This window comes from Desmodus rotundus, chromosome 9, assembly GCF_022682495.2.
Source record: "Desmodus rotundus isolate HL8 chromosome 9, HLdesRot8A.1, whole genome shotgun sequence".
Classification (NCBI taxonomy): Eukaryota; Metazoa; Chordata; class Mammalia; order Chiroptera; family Phyllostomidae; genus Desmodus; species Desmodus rotundus.
In genome coordinates, this window is record NC_071395.1 from 108000790 (window position 1) to 108023248 (window position 22459).

The 22459-nt window shown below is 47.1% G+C and overlaps 1 protein-coding gene across 1 annotated transcript; it reads right to left on the reverse strand.

Annotated features, from left to right (window-relative positions):
- Positions 1–931: 931 nt before the first annotated feature.
- Positions 932–22259, reverse strand: LOC123479050 (leucine-rich repeat-containing protein 37A). The gene is made up of 7 exons (XM_045190076.2): positions 21844–22259; positions 9196–9327; positions 8571–8713; positions 8048–8152; positions 3547–3596; positions 1341–1395; positions 932–1258 (listed from the first exon to the last, which is right to left on the reverse strand). Exons 1-7 carry the CDS (start codon positions 21980–21982, stop codon positions 1118–1120), a joined length of 765 nt encoding a protein of 254 aa, XP_045046011.2. The 5' UTR covers positions 21983–22259; the 3' UTR covers positions 932–1117.
- Positions 22260–22459: the final 200 nt, after the last annotated feature.

Sequence of the window (22459 nt, forward strand, 5' to 3'; positions counted from 1 at the left end):
CTGGAGGGGGTGCCTTTGTTATCCCCATAGTACAGATAAGAAAACAGGCTTGAGGGAAGCAACTTGGGGCCCCAGGCTGCACCACTAAGAAAGGGAAGGAAGATTCTCACCCAGCTCTTTCCGATTCTAGTTGGAGAGGTAGCATAGTTCCCTCAGTAACAGAGCAAGTGGGCTTTAGAGCCAGGAATGCTTAGGTTTGAATCCCAGCTCTACCCCATGCTGTTTTCTGGGCCTCCCCTAAACAGGGGCCTGGAGCGACCTAAGAAGTGTGGGGCTGAGACAACTGCCACCATGTCTTTTTTTATAGGTCCCTTGAGATAGCATTGAAGATAGAAACTTCTCAACTGAATTTAATGTTCAGAAAAAGAGAAGTCGGGTCACACCGCCCATGGCCCCTTAGCCTCAGGAAGAGGGATCGGGATGTGTGAATTCATAGACGTTTCAAAAACTCTGAGCCTCGGTTCCTCATCTGCCAATCAGGGAGGATGTCAGTTCATGTGAACACTAAATAATGTCCTTGGGACAATGTTTGGTCTGTAGAAAGCGCCTGAAGCTGACTAGTTATTGTCACAGTTCCAGCAATGGTCACGTCTTCGAGCCAGTCACATCTGTGCCTATAACCGCTATTCTGAGTGGTGGAGTGAGGCCCTTCCTCTGACTGGAGTCACTAAACTAGCCTTAGCTCAGTTGCCTCTCTTGATACTGGAATAGCTGGTGTTCTTCTGGGTTCTGTTGTGGGAAGCTAGTTCCTCCCATACTCTTTTAAAAAATGGGTTTAAAAGTTTTTATTATTTGTCAATTATGCCTCAATAAATCTAGAAAAATGATCCCAGGACGATGAACTAAAAAACAAAAACAAACACAATTTATTGTACACGCAGTTCACTAAGATTTGCAGGGAGCCTTGTGGGGGGGCTCACTCGGTGGCAGTGTCCTGGGCGGTGGTTCACCTGTCTGTCACACAGCCGAGTCTGTGGCAGCGACCCTTAACACTGAGAGTTCACCACGCAACCTGGGGTAAGAGGAAGAAGGCCAAGGCTTTTGTTCTTGAAAGGAACAATTACACGATTCCTCATTTCCTCAGTTGAGTCAGGAATTCTAAACTGTTCCCAACCATTTACATTTGGTAGAACAGCTCATCCTCAACAGAGGTATCTTTGTCGCGTAGCTTCTGTGCCAGGTCTTCTATGCATGTTGCACTGCGCGGTCTGTACAGATCCCTGAGCCAGAGCGGCTGCCTTCTAGAGGAAACGTCCTCCTGGGAAACAGACAGGGAAATGTTAATTCCTGTTTCCCCTGCTGTGTTCCACCACAGAGTACTTTATCCTCCTCAAACTTACCTTTATCGTGTGTTCTGGTGAGCATCTCTCATGCCGGAGAATTGAGAAAAAGCCCCTTGGAGGAAAACGCATAGCGACAATTAGTGGTCCATGCCTTCCACGTCTCTCACAATGTACAGCTCTGGTCTTAGTAGGGCTAAATGGGTACCTGGGTCCATACACGTGAGCAAAATCACCCCTCTCCTTCTTGGCCCAGTGCCCTCAGTCAGTTAAAAAAAAAAAAAGCAAGCCCTGGCTGGTGTAGCTCAGTGGATTGAGCATGAGTCTGCACAACCAGAGGGTTGCTGGTTCGATTCCCAGTCAGGGCACATGCCTGGGTTGTGGGCTGTGTCCCTGGCTGGGAGCACATGAGAGGCAGCCACGTATTGATGTTTCTCTCCCTCATCCCCTCTCTCTAAAAATAAATAAATTAAATCTTAAAATATATATATAAATAAAAGCACCACCACTTGGACAGAAGCAGTCTATGCTCTCCAAAAGCATTTTACATCGTTTGCTTGAGAGAAGGGAGAAGGTGCCTTTATTTTCCCAGCCGCTTTGTCCTATAAGCTAAATCACACCAAGTAAATGCCCGAGTCCAAACAGCAGTTAGCTGGCTTGCTGCCTTCCGTATGACAGGCACTCACTGCTGAGCGCCTGAGTTGTGCAATCAGTTTAAAGGTCACAACCAGCACTAAAATACAAACCACTCTTTGAATGCAAACAGAATCGAAACATAATCGGAGTGCATAATGATTTCGTTCAGAGCGACGTATGTCTGTGTGGTATGCGTGCACTGAGCTGTAACACAAAATGCAGCTCACGGCGCAAGCACGGTGAGCCAGTGGAGAAGTCCCCAGCTGGAAAGGCACCGTCTTTTTTCTGACACTCACTAGCCGTGTGACCATGGGGCAAGATGTTTTCCCTTTCCTCTTCTCCACTTCCTTATTATTAAAGGAAAAGACAAACTACTATGTAAGGTCTACCCGGTTAAAATTCTATGAAGTCTGGGTAAGGGGAATGGGGAGAATAGTGGCCTGAAAACCAGTAGGATGAGAAGGGAAAGTTTTCCTGCTCCTTCACAGGAAGGGTTTATATATTCTACCTTTCCTGAGCCTTGAAGGAGACCAGAGCCCTTCCCCTAAGACCTTGTGGCTTCCCCACCCCTTCCCCAGAGCCTCCTCCACCAGCAGGAACAGCTACAACCAAGACCTGTCCCTCGGCCCCTTACAGAGGACTAGTGACAGCAGACGCCTCTGTGCCGGTCCCATTCTGTCTCAGCTTGGGCTGGGGAGCTAGTCTGCAAAATCTAGGCAAAGCATCAGGGTACGTCAGTGTTCTTTCCAAATTTGGTTTCCTCACTGTAAAATGAGGAAATTGAAATGGACGGGTTCTAAGTCCTCCTCTAGTTCCCTTCTGGGATATCTGTTTTTCTGTGCAACCTCCTCTTCTGGTTTAGGAGCAATCTGCTCTTTTTCTGCACAGATCATCCCAGTGTGGCGGGGACAGCTCACATGTGAGTTAAGCAGCCCATGAGCTCTGAAGTTCTGCTCTGGATCTCGGGAGCTTTGTTCATCTGGATGTGCTCAATGACCAGAGAGTCTCTATCCAAACCCATTAGCGCCATATTACTTTCTGTGTTTTTAAGCACGTGTGCCAAAAATTCAGCACTTATTTTGGGCCATGGACCCTGCGCGCACCCCATTCTTTGGCCTGGACACACCTACCAACTCTACCTTTGTAGTAGCTCCATCATAACATCCTTCAGATACTTGTGGCTTTTCAGATACGCATACCCTTGATGGCCTGGGCTGTTTCATGAGTGTGCTTCAAATGAGTGTGAAAATTTGAACATGGTTTTTTTTTTTTTAAAGATTTTATTTGCTTATTTTTAGAGAGAGAGGAGGGGAGAGAGAAAGAGAGAGAGAGAAACATCAATGTGTGTTTGCCTCTGGCACACCACTCCCCCACCAGGAACTCGGCCTGCAACCCAGGCATGTGCCCTTACTGGGAATCGAACCAGCAGCCTTCCAGTTCACAGGCTGGCACCCAATCCACTGAGCCACACCAGCCAGGGCTGAACCTCTTGATTTGCATGCTTTTGTGGAATTTTCTGGATCAAGTGAGTAGTGAACTATTTTCAGAGGTCGCCTCAGGCCGCTTACAGGAAGAAGCAGCTCCTCCAGATCTAAAATTCTACTTTAAAAAGTGCCAGACTAATATTTACCTTGAGCTCCCTTCTTTACCTTCCTTTGATGATGTTCTACGGCAGTAAATCTGGTTTGGAAGAAAGCAACATCACGATTACTCATCACCATGACCGCTATCTCTAAATCTTCATTGGTCCCCTTTTAAGTGAGATGATAACTCTTTTGAGGACAGGGATTCTGTTTACAATCCTTTGATTCTTTCATAGCCCCTAACTTAGGATCTTGCATGCAACTGGCAGTGTCTTTTATTGGTTGTTTTAGGTAATCTTCAGCAGATAATTCCTAATAAAAACTCTTAGAAAAAAGAAAATAAAAATATCTATCAGAAACCTGCACAGCAGCTTTGTTTTAAGGTCAAGAACGAGAGCAGGAGACCTATTGCTACTGTTACTATTCATCGTCATTGAGGAGGTCCTCATCAACTTAATAAGAAAAGTGAAGTATTGGAAGGAAAGAGACAAAACATATTTGCATATGAGATGATGCAAAACTTCAGAAGCCAAAGAGCATCAACTAAAATTTTATTGGCAGTAATATGACAATTCAGTAAGATGGCTAAGTCCAAAATCAAGAGAGCAACATGCAAACCTCAATAGCTTTCCTATATACCACAAATAACTAACTAAAAATATGAAAGTATGAGCCCTGGTTGGTGTGGCTCAGTGGACTGAGCGCTGGCCTGTGAACTGGAAGGCTGCTGGTTCAATTCCCAGTCAGGGCACATGCCTGGGTTCCAGGCCAGGTCCCTGGTTGGGGACCTTGTGAGAGGCAACCAATCTCTCTCACACACTGATGCTTCTCTCTCTCTCTTTCTCCCTCCCTGCCCCTCTCTCTAAAAGTAAATAAATCAAGTCTTTTAAAAAAGTGAAAGCAAGAGCTCATTTACAATATCAATAAAAATGGACAGAGTACCTAGGAATAGACCGAACAAAACGAGTGGAAGACCTATGTGATGAAACCATTAAAGCTCTTCCACAGGACATTAGGAAGAATATGTGACGCGAGACACCATATTCCTAGGAGGTTGTAAAAATATCAATTTCCCTGAAATTAACCTACAAATGCAATGCGATCTTATTCAAATTCCAAGATAGTTTTAAATAGAAACAGGACAGCTGACATTTGGTAGAGAAAATATGCAAGATTAGCTATAAAATGTATGATAAAGAAGATCAAAAAGCAGGAGCTTACCCTACCAGATATCAAAATATGTCATAAAGGAATTGGAATTACATAGTGATACTGCTACTGGTCCAGAAAGATAACTGGCTTGACAGACTACATAGCATTTTAGGTCAGTGAAGAAAGAACAAGCCATTCAATAGAAGGTTTTAAAACAATTGCATCTTCATATAGGGGAAAAACAGTCAACCACAGTAAAAACAAATAAAACCCATGATAAACACATTTTAAAAATTATAAATAATAATAAATGTTATAAAAAGGACTGGCATATCAGAGACTACTTTCATACCTTGAGGTGACCAAGGCTTTGTCCACAAAACCTACAAGCCATAAGCCGTGACAAGCCCGGCAGACATGGTATAGCAGCTGTATGCACACACCCTGCTCTTCACAGCCCTTGTCTTCTTCCTGTTGATGTGGCCTTCGCTGAATTTCAAATTCAAATAGACCCCAGTGTTTTTGTCTTTAAGGAGACAGGACAGTAGAGTAAGAAGCACAGGCTTCACAGTCAGGCAAAACTGTGTTCTGCTTTTGGTTTTGCCACTGGGGCCTTAAGTTGATGTCTTTCATCTACAGGAGAGGGTGGTAATATTGTCCTCACAGGGTTGTAGAGATTGAATAAGAAGACATGTGGAAAACTTCATCCTATGCTTGGCCTAAACCAGTGCTAAGTTTGCTAATGGTGCCTCAGCCAAGGTGGTCAAATCTACCAAAGAACTATGCCTGGCCCTGGCCGGGTAGCTCAGTTGGTTAGAGTGTTGTCCCAATACGCCAAGGTTGTGGGTTTGATCCCCGGTCAGGACACATACAAGAATCGACCAATGAATACAAAAGATAAGTGGAATGACAAACTAATGTTTCTCCCACTCTCTCTCTCCCCCTTCCTCTTTTTCCCTAAAATCAATACATTAAAAAAAATTTTTTTAAAGGGTTCTCCCTCTGGTATCAGTGTCAGAAAGCACTTAACCACAACTAAATTATTAAAATATTGCTTCTATTTTCTTCTAGTACTTTTATGGGTTCTTTTTTAACATTTATGTAAATTCATTTGTTTAAGGTGAGAAACAGAGATCTGCTATTATTTCCCCCTCATATAGTTAGGTTGCTATTCTATTACCATTTGTTCACTTCTTTCCACTGATTAGAATAGTAAAAGATGACTTTTCAAAGTCTCAGGAGCGTGTGGGTCTGTCTGTGGCTGCGCTCTGTATGCTACTTCAAATACACAGCAGGTTGCACCCCTCCTCATTGTGGGATTGACAAATGCCTCATCTTTGTTCCTTTGAACGCCAGTAGTGTCCACTATGGAACAAAACACAGTCTGGTCCCTGTCCTCAAAAAGCTTGTCATCTAAGTGGGAAGTGTAAACAGTGAAACCACATACAGAAATGTAAGTGCAAGGTTAAGCTACATAGAAATTAAATTCAGTATAGGAGTTTATAAAGTTCCAAACAACAAAGGTCATATGCCACCGGGAGACGTAGAGGATACTGTCTCGGTGACGGCCAATAACTGACTTCCCAGAGGCCTTGGCAAGCTGGCCCCATGCTAGTCCCCAGGCTCCTGGGCTCAGAAATCACACCCTCTTCACCAAGAGAGGACTCACTCCTTCTGACTGGGGTAGTCTCACCTTATCAGTGCTGCAGGGTTAATAACAAATGGGAATGCCAGCCTACGGCTGACGATGAGAATGGCATCTGCTCCACAGGCACCACCTGCGCCTGCACGGTCAGGGAGACACACTCTGTTGAGCTAGGCCTCACTAAGGCACGATCAGAAGGCTCCTTGGCGAGAACAGAATCAGAACAAAAGCACTCAGCTGAATTCTGTGTTCCACAGGAAAGACTGAGTTAGCCAGATCCATCTAGCCCCCTGACCGGCACAGCCTGGCTAGTGGGCCTGGCTCTCCACCTCTGCTGCCTGAGGTGCCACCCCCACTCTGAGGCACAGCTGGGATGGGCAATGCCCTGGTCTCTTCCTCACCTTTCCTCTGCTTTACGACTGGCCAACCCTCCTGCAGACAGACAGGTTCCTCTCTAGCAGGCACAACACCCAGTCAGGTTTTACTCAAGTCTAGTAGGCCAGCAAGCCATTGGTCCTTACACACCTAGGCTCTGCTCCATGATGGGTTGACCTTGGCATTTTTCTCTTAGGGAGCCACTTTTTAAAACATTGTTTACCATATTTTTAAATTCTCAGGGGAGGGGAATGCCTCACTACTCCCCCCTCCACCCCCGAAATGGTGACAATCTCACAGAAGGACTAGGACCAGCAGGGCTGGAGCGCTCAGGGCAGGCTTGATGAGGAAAGAGGAACTTGAGCTGGCTTTTGAGAGTTGCACAGGCAGAGCTCAGTAAGGGTATTTTAGGTGGGCAAAGGCACACACAGAAGTAGGAATGGGCATGGCGAGGCTACGGTATGGTGAGGGGCTGCTTTGGCTGGAACGGAGGGCTGTGGTGACCACGGAAGGTTGAATCATAGGGCAGGGTCAAGATTGTCAGCTTACTAAATCACTCTTTCAATGTTAGCGCCTGTCAATATGTAACGGAACAAAAGTGCCACAGGCAAGCTCCGGGAACAGAGGACTATAAATGTGACAGGCTTCAGAGAGGCCCGATGTAGGATTTAGATTAAGGTGGCAGTGTTTCAGCTGAGTTTATCCACAAGTGGCCCAGGATGGCGACGAAAGTGGCCCAACACAAGATTGTAAACTTATTTTGCTCATCAGTTAGGGCTTGTGTATTTAATGTGTGGCCCAAAACAACTCTTCTTCTTCCAGTGTGGCCCAGACACGCCAAAAGTTTGGGCACCCCTCACTCACTGGAGAAGACAGCTGCTGAGTAAAGCTAAGGAGTCGACAAGATCACACTTTTATCTGGTGAGCCAAATCCTCTACGCCAGGGAGATATAGTTCCATGGGGGTAGAGATTCTCTCTCTCTCCTCATTTCAGCCAACAAGGAAAGAAATCAGCGGTAGAAAGAGAGATGACTGGTGAGTATATCAATTCAACATCGTGATTTTGAGTGGAAGAAATTATGCTATCGTGTCCACTCTGGCCTATTGAACTTAGCTTCTTAAAATATCTAGCAGATCGTTATCTTGATTTCAATTCCACAGAGATCTCTGGGAGGGGGCTTCCTTTACAAACCCCTGGAATATAATTCGTAATCAAAGAACAAAGCATATCTCAGTGCTCGTGACTAAAGAGGAGTATCAGGGAGCAGTCCGTGGGAAAGTGGCTTTGAATTTCAGTTTGTGGAAATCTGATTATGTGCTAAATCTACTCTAAAGATGGAACATATTTAGGAAACCTGAGTGAACCGTGGTCTTACCGCAATGAAACAGAAAATGACAATGAAAATCACTGCCCCTACAATCACAGGCATTGCCACGGTGAGTGTGCCGTTATACCCATATTCTGGCAACTCTTTAGTGAGCTAGAAAAGAAAACAAAACAAAGAACAATTTAAAAAAATACAAAGAGATGGAAAGGATAAAAACTATTCTCTAGCCCATTCTAACTATTCGTAACCACCACTTTAAAACCCCACTCTTTCAGGTGAAACGCTAATGCGTTCTTAAAGAACATGCCAAACCTAATGTGTTATGTACTCTTACTATTGTCTTGTATAATTTACTTGTCTTGTGTGTTAGGTCCTCCTCCTGTCTACCCTAGGAACAGCGGCACCGTTCTCTAAACAAGCAAAGAGGGATGGGAGACTGCTGTCTCAGCCAAAGCCACGTGGCCAAGACCAGATGCAGACTAGGCACCCCTGGCTGTCCTGCCTGGGAGCTCCCATAGCAGGTGCTGACTGACAGGAAGCCCAGGTCCTGAGAGCCGGGAGCCATCCTCACCTCGCTGGACTCCTGCGCTTCCCGTTCCCCTTTGGCTTCTCTCCTCTTGGGCTTATAGCTTTCATTTTTCCACTGATTTGTATCTTGCTCTTCCTTGGAAACCTGAACTTCTTGCTGCTCACTGAGAAGTTTTGTCAGGAGGCCTGTTCCAGAAAATAGTTTCCTCAATGACTTTTTAAAAAATTGTTTCCTTTTTATATTTTAAAAGATTTTATTTATTTATTTTCAGAGAGAAGGGAAGGGAGGAAAAAAGAGAGGGAGAGAAACACTGATGTGAGAGAGAAACATCCACCGGTTGCTTCTTGAACACACCCCCAACTGGGGACCGAGCCTGCAACCCAGGCACGCGCCCTGACTGGGAATCGAACTGGCGACTTTTGCTTTGCGGGATGATGCCCAACCAACTGAGCCACACTAGCCAGGGGCCTCAATTTATTTGGAAAGGCTCCTTCTGCTGTTTTTTCCAGTGATTCAGGGGCGTACCTCCGTCTTGTACATTTGAAAACAGGAGTTTAAACAATGGTGATAACATGGATTCCGTATCTTCTATATTTTCCCCCGGAATAAGGCGATATGCAATTTAGTGCACCGATGTCCCTTCTCCCATTGCTGTCCAGCTACTCACTCAGGGAGGCCGACCAGCTGTCCCCCTTTTTGCTGGAGGATGCCCTCTTCGGCTCAGCCGTCAGCTTAGCGCTGGTGTCCTTCTGCTGGCCTCGTAACACTTTTCTGAACAATTCTTCTATGAATTCTTTATCTGTCAAAAAAGAAGAGACCACATTTGGTAACGAAGGACTCACGGGACAGCTTTTTGTCAGCCAATGGCCACACATCCCAGTCAAAACACGGGAAACCAGCGGATATTTGGAGCGTCATTTGGAGGGGAGACAACATACACCTGTGACTGTCAACACAACAAAGGGGGAAAAGGTATCTTCTTTAACAAGTGGTTATTCCCTTAGAACATTCCATGGTGTGAACTACAGTAACTTTATTGAGGATTATTTCATTGGTCCCCACGGGCCAATTGCCCGGAACTGAAGAACGGCCGAGGCTGGACGACTGCACTCAGTTCGCTCTCGGCAGGTCTGCTGCAACTCCCCACACTCACGGGCCCCGCCGGTCCCGCTCGGACGCAGAGGCGTCCTCCCTGCACCTCTCTGGTGTGCTCGTGTTCTTGCCACCATCACAGAGGACCACGATTAACACCCGCTGTGAACAGGTCCGCATCTGGACATGCCCTTCTCCACTTGCCCACCGATTCCATAGCGTGGTCCCATATCCCGGCCCCCATAACAGAGGGCTCTATACAGAACAAACCACTACGTCCGCACTCGCTGTCTGCTTCAATTTAGGCAGGCCTCTGGGATGAAGGTTAAGGTTTGGCAGGCTGTGTACCAATGCGGAATGATCAATAAATCCATGCAATAATACCTGGGGTCCTAAACACAGAAGGGAAAAGGCAACGTTTGCCAGCTGCCTACTCTGCTTTCATTTCATGTCATCGTTTGTATTTTCGGCTTTACTTGGGGAACAGTCTAAAGCATCTACCTGCGTGAAGGCCAAGTGTACCATTGTGCAGCTGAGTTTCTTTTTTTGAAGAATTAAAAGTATCGCTGCTGGTGGTGAGGGTGAAAAAAGGGAGGGAGGGTCCTGAGAAAGGAGGGGCGTGGACTTGCGGAGTGCCGCAGACTGGGAACCAGAGACCTGGGCAATGGGTCTCAACACTTTCCGATCTTGTTTTTACGCACCTGGCAAAGGAGATGAAAATGCCTGTCCTGCCCACCTTTTGGGTAGAAGGGAGTAATATGATTGGTCAAAAATTGTTTTGAAAACTAAGCAACGCTGTCTTTATGTGAGTATCACCGTGTTATTATCTCTGACATGCTCCAGACCACTGACAGAGAGCTGTATTCAAGCTACCTGGGCGCGAAAGCACATTCTGGAAGTTATCACGTAGGTGCCAATAACCCCAACATGTAGAAAAATACTTAAAAGCACCTGAGTGTTTGTTGGGTAGAAAACCTTGAGCTTCAGAGCAAGCTCAGAGGTGGACAGTGTAAGAAGACAGGAGCCCTCCCATCCCACTGGAAGGGCCTGGGAGCAGCTTCCAGGGAAGGAACCCGGACTTCTCAGGGTTTAAACAGAACGTTCATACAACAGCATCATTGGTGCTCTTTTTATAAAATTGCAAAAACAAACAAAACAAACATGTGTCTGTACCTGTCCCAGGAGGCAAGGGGCAATTGAAACCTAATGCTTACAAAACCGGTGCACAAACTTTGACACACCAACGAGCAAGTTCTCACTTGGGAGTGAAGCGCCCAGCAGAGCGCGCGGCACACCACGCAGCTGTTACTGTGCGTTCCCTTCCGTTCCTCTCTCCTTCCTTAATCTGACTTACAGCGAGGGAGGCATTCTTAGAACTTTAGGGGGTTGAACTCTGAATGAATGAATAAAAACAATGCGGTTCCATTATTTGTTTAAAGATTTATCATCCTCGATTGAAAATGAAAATGACAACATCGATAAAATAAAAATAAAAATATTTATCATCGGGCAATTCAGGCTCACCACAACGTGTGTTTGTGAGACATTCAGAGTCTCAGGGGCTGGCTGTCGGGCCGACAGCCTCAGTATTACTGTTAAATTGGCAGAGCAGCAGGCCAAAGGGCTAAGTAGGATCCTATAAACGGAAACAGAGAATTAAATTAGTGGCCAAGAGTAGGTGAGGAGGTCGAGGAGGTAGGCCCAGGCTGCACCGGGATGTGCGGCAGAGCTGTTGGGGCAAATCGCCGGGGCCGTTTGGTAGGGGTCGGGGCCACGTGCTGCCCTGAATAGTGGAAATAAATAGAGGGCAGAAGTGCCCAGCAGAAGGGTAAGGATGGCCGTGGGTGTGGCACGCCTAGAATGGAGGGGATGGGGGTTAGAACTGGGTGACACGGATCGCTAGTGTAATTCAGAAGTGCCTCCTTCTCCCAGCCTGAAAGTCTCTCCTGAAAGTCTCTCTTCGGGTTCTTTTTTTTTTTTTTTTTTAAAGAGATTCTTTTCTTTTTGGATTTTATTTATGTATTTTTAGAGAGAGGGGAAGGGAAGGAGAAAGAGAAGGAGAGGAACATCAATGTGTGGTTGCTTCTCACATGCCCCCCTACTGGGGACCTAGTCTGCAACCCAGGCATGTGCCCTGACTGGGAATCGAACTGGCGACCCTTCAGTTCGCAGGCCGGCACTCAATCCACTGAGCCACACCAGCTAGGGCAAGGGAAGACTTCTAAGAAGGCTCTAGATAAGTCCCCGACTCATGGAGTCCCTTTTTCAATTCCTAACTGTGAGTAGTAAACATATTAGAAATTACTCTGAGCGTAACAAACATTGTATGGTTAAATAATTACAGATTGCACTGGCCAGATCTGGGGGATTTGAGTTTTTAAAAGAATGATGCTAGTAAGGCATAATGTGATTAATTTAAAGGAGAGCCCATGAGTTCACAATGATAAAAAGAAAAAGAGGGGGATCTGTTATTTATAGAATAAATTGGTCACTTCGTAATGACCAGCGTAATCATAGATTGAGACGAGGATTATCATTGAGGCACAGTTGGGCAAAAAGTTGAGAGTAGAATCCTCACTGATCCCCAAGTATCATCCCAAAGATTATTTATTAATTACCAAGGGAAAAACGACTTTACCATGGAAAGATATGGAAGACACTACCTTCACCAAGTGATCATCACACTTAGCATTGTGGGCTGCTTAAAACGGTGAAGTAGGAAGAATACCTCACCAATGTAGTATTCTATCTAAAGTTTACCTTGAAGCTACTCATGAGCAAATGGACAAGCCCGGGCTTGGGGCAGTTCACAGGACAACCCTCTTAGATGCACAAAAATGCCACTGTCATAAAATACAAAAAAAAAAAAAAAAAAGGTAAGAAAATGTTTTAGGCTAAAGGAAACAAAGACATGACATGTGATGCCAGACCTTTAATTGGATCCTGGATTACAACAGATTTAAAGAACATGATTGGCCCCCCTTCCAAAAAAAGAACATTACTTCCTTTTGGCCAAGATGGAGTAACTGGGACCAATTTAACCGTCTGCTTAAAGACAATGTAAAAACCAGACAAAATATGTGTCACAACGGTTTTCAAGAAATTGGACCTCAGGCAGTGAAGGACAGTGATGCCCGAGAGACAGGACATAAATGAAGCGAGCCCCCTGGTGAGCTGACCGCTCTGAGATTTCAGGCCGCGATGCAGAGCAGAAAAAACCCAGAGAGCAGACTGGTGAGCTCCCTAAGAAAATAGACATCAGAGTGGGGCGAAACCAAGGAGACTAGAATTTACAAAGCAGAATCCTAGGGGGAAGAGGCTGCACAGACAAGAACTCTGGGGACATGCAGAGGGGTCTCTTGAGTATGGAACGAAGTGCGGGCCAGTGTACATGGGGGAAGAATTGCTTGAGGCCCGGAAGCGAAGCACGTGTTACACCCCACCTGTCACACGGCCACCCTTCCCCTCATCATCCTTCATCCAGGACGGCACTTCACGGGGCCATGTCCACTCTCTCTCTTTCCTGTATGCCCCAGCCCCCAACTCTAGTCAACCACTAAATCTTGTACCTTCTTCCTTCACGGTGTCCCCACGGTTTTCTTCCTACTCCTATCACAGCTGCTGGGATTCAGTGCCTTCTCATTTTACTCCTAGATTGTGCTAGAACATTCCATGTGGTCTTCCTGAATCAAGCTTTCCTTCTAGATTGCTCTACCTAGGGAGTCTAAAATAATGCTCTTATTTTAATCATCTGTCTCTCTCACCTGAAAACTTCCAGCGGCTCTCCCCGTCTCAGTGTGAGTTAAACCCCGGTAGCTGATAGCCACGGTTTTTCGTAGTCATAGTTTCCACTGCTTCCTGAACCGATTCTTTGCAGCCAGACGGGTCTATTAAGTCCTGATCATTCCCGCAGCCACGGCTTTGCCTACACTGTGCTCACTATTTTTCCTCTATTTAACAAACCCTAGCCACCCTTTAAGTCCCAGCCGAAGCTCTAGCTTATCCACGCGGCTTGCCGACTTCCACATCCCAGCGACTGCAGATTCTGCTGAATCATGTAGCATCTCTGGTCCGCGCCTCTTTTAGTACTTGCTGTATTTTGCTGTGTATAATGCGCCCCCGCGTTTCTGGCCCAAACTTTCAGGAAAAAAAATCTTTCGTTTTAATTTTTAATTCAATTTTTTAATTTATTTATGTTTAGAAACAAAACTGATCATCGTATTCCAGGGTACTAGTTTGCATACGAATATTGTTATTGCTTTCTGAGTTACACTTTTAACGCATAAGCATGAATAAAAGAATTAAAAATGTCTGTATACGTACGGAATTAGCACTCCCCATGTGTAATGTGCATCCTTATCTTTCCCTCAGAAATGTGGGCCAAAGAAGTGAGCATTATACACGGCAAGATACGGTAGTTATATATCACCTCCCTTTTGTGCATATTTCTTCCCATCTATCCCTGTCATGTCTGTAGACAATGCCATACGTCTGTGGCTCCCACAGTTACTTAGCCCCGAGTTGGGCACAGCACGGGTGACACGGATAGAGAGCCAGAGGCCGAGATGAGCTCTGCGTGTAACTGAGGGATCGAACCGTGATGCAGCTAACACCACACGTGCTGGGCACGGATGTAAGTGCTTTCCACGCCTCAGCTCAGGTCAACCTCCCCACAGTCCTATGGGGCAGGAACTACCACTGTCTTCATTTTACAGATGAGGAAGCGGAGTCCCAGCGCTAACACGTGACCTGCCAGGGTTCGAGCCCCGTCACTCGGTTCTAGCATCTCTACTCTTAACCAGTTTGTTGCGCCACCACCGACGAGATGGGCATTGGGCCGCCTCGCTGTGAAGAGGGCGGAGCCAAAGCGGGAGGAGAGTAGAGGGAAGGGATGAAATGATGGGTCTGAAAACATGGATAAGGGAAAATAATACGGGCAGTTACAAGCGAGAGGCTGGTGAGGGGCGAGTAAGAAGAAGAATGAAGATAAGGAATGGCTGACAAACCAAAGATGAGGCCCAGGGAGACCCGGAGGGAAAGGTCGCCACGTCAAGCAGGATGCAGAGAGCAAACAAAGAAAGGCAATTCTTACAAGATGGTGCACGTGCTGTTGTAGGTGGCGGGCTCCAGCACAGGCACCCTGCGGAGCCTCTGCCCTGAGCCGAGACCATACGTGACAGCGTCTCACTATTGCAGGCACGGAGCCCACACGAATTCATGGTGGGTTCTCTTCAGTCGCTGGAGGACCCGTCTCAGATGACTGTGGCTGCTGAGGTCTGATAACTTCCAGGTCCGAAGGCTGAACTGTGACTTCAGTCAAGGTTGGCTGCTGAGCCCGGACAGGCTCTGGGTGTGGAAATGCCAGCTCAGGGTGCTGCGGAGCAGCAGGGTCTGCTGCAGAGCTGTAGTGCCAGCCCCTGCAGTAGGCTGAGCTGGGTCTCCTGCTGGGATGGAGATGATTCTGTGTCTTCAGGGAGCTGTGGAGGGACCTCCTGCTGGATTGCAGGTTTGACCACTTCGGTGGACTTGGGAGGATGGCCTGAGATGTCCCAGGCCATTACAGGTGTTTCAGTCTCCTTAGGGGGCTCTGCGGTTCTCCAAGCCCCCTGCTCCACATCTTTAACATTAACAGGAGGCAACACTGAATGCTGAGCATCCCCTGAACCCAGAGGGGAGACTGTCACCTCATGATGTACTGAAGATTGAGTTACAACAACCACAGAGGATTCTGGAGGCTGAGCCGGACCTCTGCTGGAGTGGAAAAGGTTCTACGCCCGCAAGAGGCACTTGAGGCAGAGCTGGGCTCTCCTGCTGGATTGAAGATTTTCAGAGGCGGCTGGATACCCAACAGGAACTCCTCAGTGCGCTAACAAAGGTTTCAATGGCTCAGAGAACATTGTAGACTGAGCTGAGGCCTCTTGTTGGGGTGGAAGCTGAGCTGAAGCCTCCTCCTGGGCTGAAGGGGCTTCTGCTTGCTGAGCGGGGACCCCCTGAGGGGTTAGAGAAGGTTCCACTTCCTCAGGGGCCTCTGTGGGCCGAGCTGAGTTGTCTTGTTGGAGTGATGGCGGTTTGGAGGTATTTGAAGGCTCAGGTGTGGGGGGGTTGTGTTGCTGGTCCAAAGGCCAGGGCTCGGTTGGCCCCAGGGGGATGGAGGTGAGCAGGACCGGGTCCAGGGCCAATTCCGGAGGCTCAGCTGCCTGGGCCAGCAACCACAAAAGCTACCATGTGAACAGGAGCCGTGGGGCCCAGAGGTGCAGCCCAGACACGACAGGAAGAGGTTTGGGGCTCAGCGGGCGACCCAGGCGAGTGGGGTGCCAGCACCACATGCTGAGCGGGAGCAGAACAATTGGCAACCCAGTCATGCATGCACCCCTAGCAACCCAGCACCCCTCCCCCGCCTCAGGTTCCAACCTTTGTGTAGGCAACTTTTATTCGTCTTGGGCTGAAAGTGACTGCAGAAGAGGGGGCCTTTCCCCCAGAATCACCAGGGACCAAGTGGTCCTCTTCCCCACAGCAGAGGGGACAACTACCTTCCTCTGGGCCTCCCCGCCCCGCCTCACGGTGAGGCAGGGTTTGGGCTGCATGCCTGGGTGGCCCCAGCCTAGGGACAATGGGGGGCGTATTAAAGGAGGCTGGGGGTGGGAGGGGTGGTGCCGAGCTTCCCAAGGAAGCCACAGGGCCTGCCACCCCGGGAAATTCATGCTCGTCCAGTTCTGGCAATCTGAATTCCTCCTCAAAGCTGAAATCAGAGAGACGACGTTCTTCCTCCTCTTGGCCATACAGCTCCCCAAGAAAGTAGCCGACCTACAAAGCGAACACCAGCAGGGTGGGGGGTGGGAGGGGGGACGCACTTTACAGTTCTACAACGTTGCCATTCCCTGGACCTTCTCAGTACACAAGACCCGACTGACTCTTAACTCACTACTCGATGAGATGGAGCTACCACGGAATCAGCAATGACTCACAAATTTCTGTAGCTGGGGTTTGGACGGCAAGCAAGTCATTCTGGGAAAGAGGGTCTAAAAGCAAGCACCGGTAAGGGAAGCGCCCCCTCCCACCTTGGCTCAACGCTGCCATTAACCTAGGGAAGTAACAGGCACTTTTCCGAGGGCTACCCTGTGTGCGCACACGGAGAAGACACTTACCGTGCTAAAGCCGCATGTTAAGGAATGTTCTTGAAATACTGTAACTAGCGCCCAATTTGCTTCCTTCACAGCTTTTTTTACATTGTTTTATTTCACTCCTGTGTATTGCCTGGCACAACCCCTAGCATGTAAACTCTGAGAGAGAAGGGGCTGCATCTTATTTCCAGTGTCTAGCACAGGGGTGTCAAACTCATTTTCACCGGGGGCCACATCAGCCTTGCGGTTGCCTTCAAAGGGCTGAAATAATTTTAGGACTGTATAAATGTAACTATTCCTTGGTTTTTAAATGGAATTGATTCCAAGATTGGGCTCATATGGCGGTGGGTCTCTTGTTCCATTCAGGTTTCTGAAATCTTCAGCGCCAACACTGAATCCCTTCCTCACAGATTTCACAGGAAGCCAGACTTCGTAAAGCCCAGGATGACAGCAGACCTTTTGCCCTCTGTGGTCATCAGAGGCTCCCAAGTTCAAGACTGCAGCTAGTATACTCGGAAGTCCCACGCAAGTTAAATGCGAGAACTATTCTATTTCAACTATGATTTAAAATGTTAAAGCTAGCAAATGCTGGATTTCAAGGTGCTGTCAGAACTTTACCAAATGCCTATTCGAAATAGATTTTCTATGGAATCCTTCTCAAGGTATTGGCAAAGTAGGTCATAAAACCTATAGGCTGAACTAACTTTGAATTTTAACAATAACAATAAATAAAAGCCTCATTCAGCCCAATATCTCTAGCTTAAGCAAAACTAGATGATTTCAATTTTGTACAAGCTGTCACCCCTACATGGGTATGTAAAGTATTCACGTGTCATTTAAATTTTTTCTTCATAAAAAGAAAACACCTAGTCTCCAGTGAATAAACCTTTTTAAATCTCTAGTTTTAGAAAATTATGCTAATCACATCAACCACTGTCTTTCACCTACAAAGTACTCAGGACGAATTTAGTGTTAGTGCCGAAGCCAACATTCTAGTCTGCAAAAATTAATCTAAATTAACAGTAAAGTCTATTCCTCCTTTAGCTTTGACAGGTCAGCAGGATTCAAATCCGCTAATCACGTTTCTTTATGTGCTTTTGGAATGTCTTCAACCAGCCCTAGAATGTTTTTACTCCCAAAGAATACACACACACACACACACACACACGTATGATGTGCCTGACACCCTTCTTCCCGGCCTTTATTGTCTGGAAGCGCAGCCAAAACCCCCAAATGAGACCAGTGCTTAGCCTAAACAGCCCACTGCCATGCACTGCTACTCATTCTGGGCAAGTGGACATATTCTAAAAGTTTGGAACACAAAATGTGTCATCCCTGCTGCCATAATCTTGAGAAATAATATTTCAAAAAGTAAAGCATCCAACAAGCTAACACCACATCCCATAAAGGAAGGAAAATGCCCGGCAAGCGATATGAAACCACAGCTCATAACACACCAACCGCTACTAAAATCAGTCACCGGTCAAATTGCCTACCAAAATCTAATTCGGCCAGGTCTTAGTTCCCCAAATGCAAAATGTTTAGAGTTGTGGCACCCACCGAAGAATTACCAAACTTCATCTATTCCAAGTTCTCCCCTGCTGACAATCGTTTCCTAACCGATCTCCGATGAGCACCCACTACCGCCTTCTGCAAGACACTTGGCCAGAAAACGAAGGGGATATAAGATTAATATAGAGATACATAATCCTCAATTTCAGGTAAAGGTAGGGCAAGTATACACGAAGTAGACTGTCATTAAGGAAAACAAAATGTCATGTAAGTACACAAATGTCCAACTTTTCTTAAAGGAAACCCAACCACAAATTGTAATTTAACTCAGCACATACACAGCAATCAATCCCAAATATTATTTGCTAGGTCTTCAAAGAGACTTAATGTTCCTTTAATTGCCCTGCCAAAAACGCCCTGGGGTAGGGTCATTCAGTCTCTGTGGGTCTTTGGATTCTGGTCCCTTGGTAGAGAGGATCACATGTGATTTCTTGAAGTAAAAACTGTTACTATGAAAGATGCACTAAAATCAAGTTGGTATGAAGTGGCATAGTCCTCTCTACATACAAAACATAAAACTTGATGATTCATTCCCTTCATTCTCCAGCCAGCAACCCCCTTCCCGCCCCAAGACAGGCAGATGTTTCTACCTTCAGGCAAAAGAAGTTACCCTTCCCATTCGCTGTCAGGATGCTCTAAACGTGATCACACTTGGTTTATTCCTTTACTTCTCCAGTAAGTATTTATGCGTTTAAAAAAACGGAAACATGTAAATTTATTTAACCACTTCTATTGCCCTAGTCTCCTTAAAAAAAAAATGACACACCTTACTTTTTAAAGATCCTATTTCCTCATAAACTTTACTTTGTAAATGCTCTTAAAACTGGATTCTAATTGAGTTAATCCAGATTAACACATACATGTAATAAATCCTGTGGGTTATTGCTGCAAGTCATGCTTCTTCTTCTTCTTTTTTTTTTTTTTTACAAATTAGTAACATGCAGCTACGTATTTAATACAAAGCAGCAACTGTGCAGTTAAAAAAAAATCTGTCTCAGCACCAGCCTAGAGAAACTTTCGGTGAGAAAATTGGAGAGGAGTCACCATGGGGAAATTCATTACATATCCAGGAAGGACTTTTATCCTTCGCAATGGGATAAAAAGAAAAAGTCATTTTCTAACAAATCCCTCTGGACTTTTACTGTGTGATTTAGAAGTTGATCCCAAAGTTCACCCTCAGCAATTGTGTCTGCAGGCTCAGCTGTACATCTCCTGCTTGCTGCCCGTGACACGAAACCGCGCTCCTCAGGCCAGAAGCAAGGGGATCGAATCAGTAAAACCCGTGTTCCTACAGTGTCTTACTTTTATTTTGAATTTTACCAAAATGACTTTGAATCGGATGAATTGCCACGTTTGTTTTGGTTTTGCTTGGTTTTCCGCGTTGCTTTTTAATCAGCCATTCACCAGCAACTGCTGCAGGAGCCCATTAGCACGAAAGGATAAAGACAAACAGAACCAGATAAAGCTCCCGTGCTAATCCAAACTGATGCATTTGCTCAACACACTTTAAAAACACACTGCTAGGGGTGCGCAGAGAAGCCTAGTGTGTGTGTGCGTGTGTGTGAACCTGTCTAGTGCTGGGGAGGACCGGGCTTCTCGGGTGTCAGCTCACCTGGGCGGCCAACCTGCCTCACCTGCTGCGGCGGTGCGGCGAGCCAAGGACCCAGTGGGTGGGGTCCGGGCGGGCTGGGGAGCGTGGTCACGTGAGCTGCGCCGCTGAGAGTCCTGGGACCGAGCTCCCCTGGCCGCTAGGGGGAGCGCGGGAGCACCGGGTCTTGGGCGAGGAGCGCGGGGCGCCCCCTCGCGGCACAGCTGGACCACAGACACAGGCGGCGCGCACCAGAAAGCTGGGGACCCTCGCGACGTGCCCCGCATCAAAAGCCCCAGGAGACAACTCTATCGGGGGATCCCATGCAGAAGACAAGCTCAGCAGGGCCTCCTTTGGTGTATCCCCTTTTCCGGCTCAGAGAGGAGGCAGGGGAGTCCCCAAATGTATAACCCGCCCTGCCCCCTTGATGCTGAAAGAGCCAGAGGGTACTGCGGAGGGGGGTGACTGAAGGGAAATTAACTGGAGGGGTGGGGAGATGAGCCCCCAGAAATGTGAAATTCGACAGGCTTGGTTCTCGACAGTCCTGAAATTGATCCCAATGACAACTGTTTGGGGGCTGTGCCAGGAACCACGCCCCCGACTGCCAGACCCCGGACAGTCACTCTGAAAATCTTCCCTTCAGCATCCCCACCCACCCGGAGAGCCTCTATAAACTGTTTAGTGCAACTGCATTCCAGTCTCCCCCCGCTTTTCCTAGCATCCCAGCTAGAATCTTGACCACCTCGGCAAGAACTTTCCAGTTTTTCCTGGAAAGGATGACTTCCCACCTAAAACCTACTTCAAAATGGCATATGTATTATCAGGAAATAATTTTAATTTCTTTACCTGACAAATCATCAGGTCTCTGCTGAGCCCAGGGAACCAATCAAGATGAAATTTTAGGCATCCCCAGACCGGGGGGACTCAACACACAGCGGTCAAGGTCAGCACTGGGGATAAGAGGGAGGAACAAGACCTAAGAGGCTGGGTGGAGCTAGCAGGCTAGAAACAGCCCCTCACTTCTCCTCCCACCCTTAAACCCTCCACCCACCCACCAGTGTAATCATTCATCTGTCTATCCATGCTTCCGGCACTTACTAATCACCTACTGTTTGCCGGGAACAGTGCTGAGTCTAATGCACATGCTACCTTCAAAGGGCCTATAGTACAAGAAGGGAGATATAATATCTCCCTTCTTGTACTATACAGGCAACACCATGCAGACAGAGAGTGGGGCTATTTCTGGCCCTAGTGGGGTGTGTGTGTGTGTTTATATATCTTTCACCTTAAACTAGATGTTCTTGATTGCAAAGGTTTGGTTTCTCCATCCGTCAGCTGGATGAGTCAGGGGCAGGGCGGGTTATACATTTGGGAAACACCCAAAAAACCGCAAAGCAAGTTAAAAGGAGAAAGTGTTGTAAGACAGGTGTGCACAAATTCTGGGCAAAATGGAGATCTCCCCAACATGCAATAGGATACAGCCTTTTGCACTGGCTGTTCCCTCTGCCTGGAATGCTCTTCCCCTAGAATTTGGGTGACCAGGTCCTGCATTCAGTACTGTTCAATGTCACCTCCTCAGAGGTGCCTTCCTTGACTTCTCCTTCTACCACACATCACTTCCCCTGCTTTATTCTTCTGCATAGCACTTATCACCATCAGGAAGTGCTTTGTATATTTTTGAAATCCTTTGTCTTTCCCCCAGACTGGGAACACTGGGAGGAAGGGGATTTGTTTATATCCCCAGCACCTAAAATAGTTCCTGGCACTTAATAAGTGCTCAGTTAATAATTGTTGAATGAATATAGACTGTTGGGAAAGGTTTCTTGGAGAAAACTGCTTTCTGAACTTGGCTTTCAAAGGTGAACAAGAGAGAGAAAGATGGCTGCTTAGGGCATGAGCAGGAGAGGAGAAATGGGGTGGGGGGTGGGGAAATGGCACTCACAGTCTCTCAGGGAGCAGCCCTCAAACCCATGCATGCCTTCCTGGGGAGGCACCTTGGCCAAGTCACAGCGGTTGATGAGGCCGGCCTGATTTATGGCCACGAGGCAGCTGACCAAGGAGATGAGTGACGCCCGTGTCATCCTCGGAGGGGAGCAGGAACGGTGGAGGGCCTGGGGCACTCAGGGTCTCTCGGACTTCCTGCTGGTCTTCTCAGAGAGTCTGAGGAATCTGGAGAGAGCAGCCAAATGTCCTCGCTCGCTCACTCACTGCTCCCCGCCTGGCTGTTTCCAGTCTCTTCTCTTTTATTCTGTGGTGTTCTGACTAGGGATGCATACCTCTGTCTAATCCCCAAGGAAACATCAGATAAAGCCAAACAGAGGGAACATCGTAAAATAATTGGCCTACATTCTTCAAAAACAGGCAACGCCATGCAGACAGAGAGTGGGGCTATTTCTGGCCCTAGTGGGGTGTGGGTGTGTGTTTATATATCTTTCCCCTTAAACTAGATGTTCTTGATTGCAAAGGTTTGGTTTCTCCATCTGTCAGCTGGATGAGTCAGGCATGAAGCAGCTTCTGTTTGGACAAGGAGGCCACCCCAAAGGCCTTGCCTTCTCCCA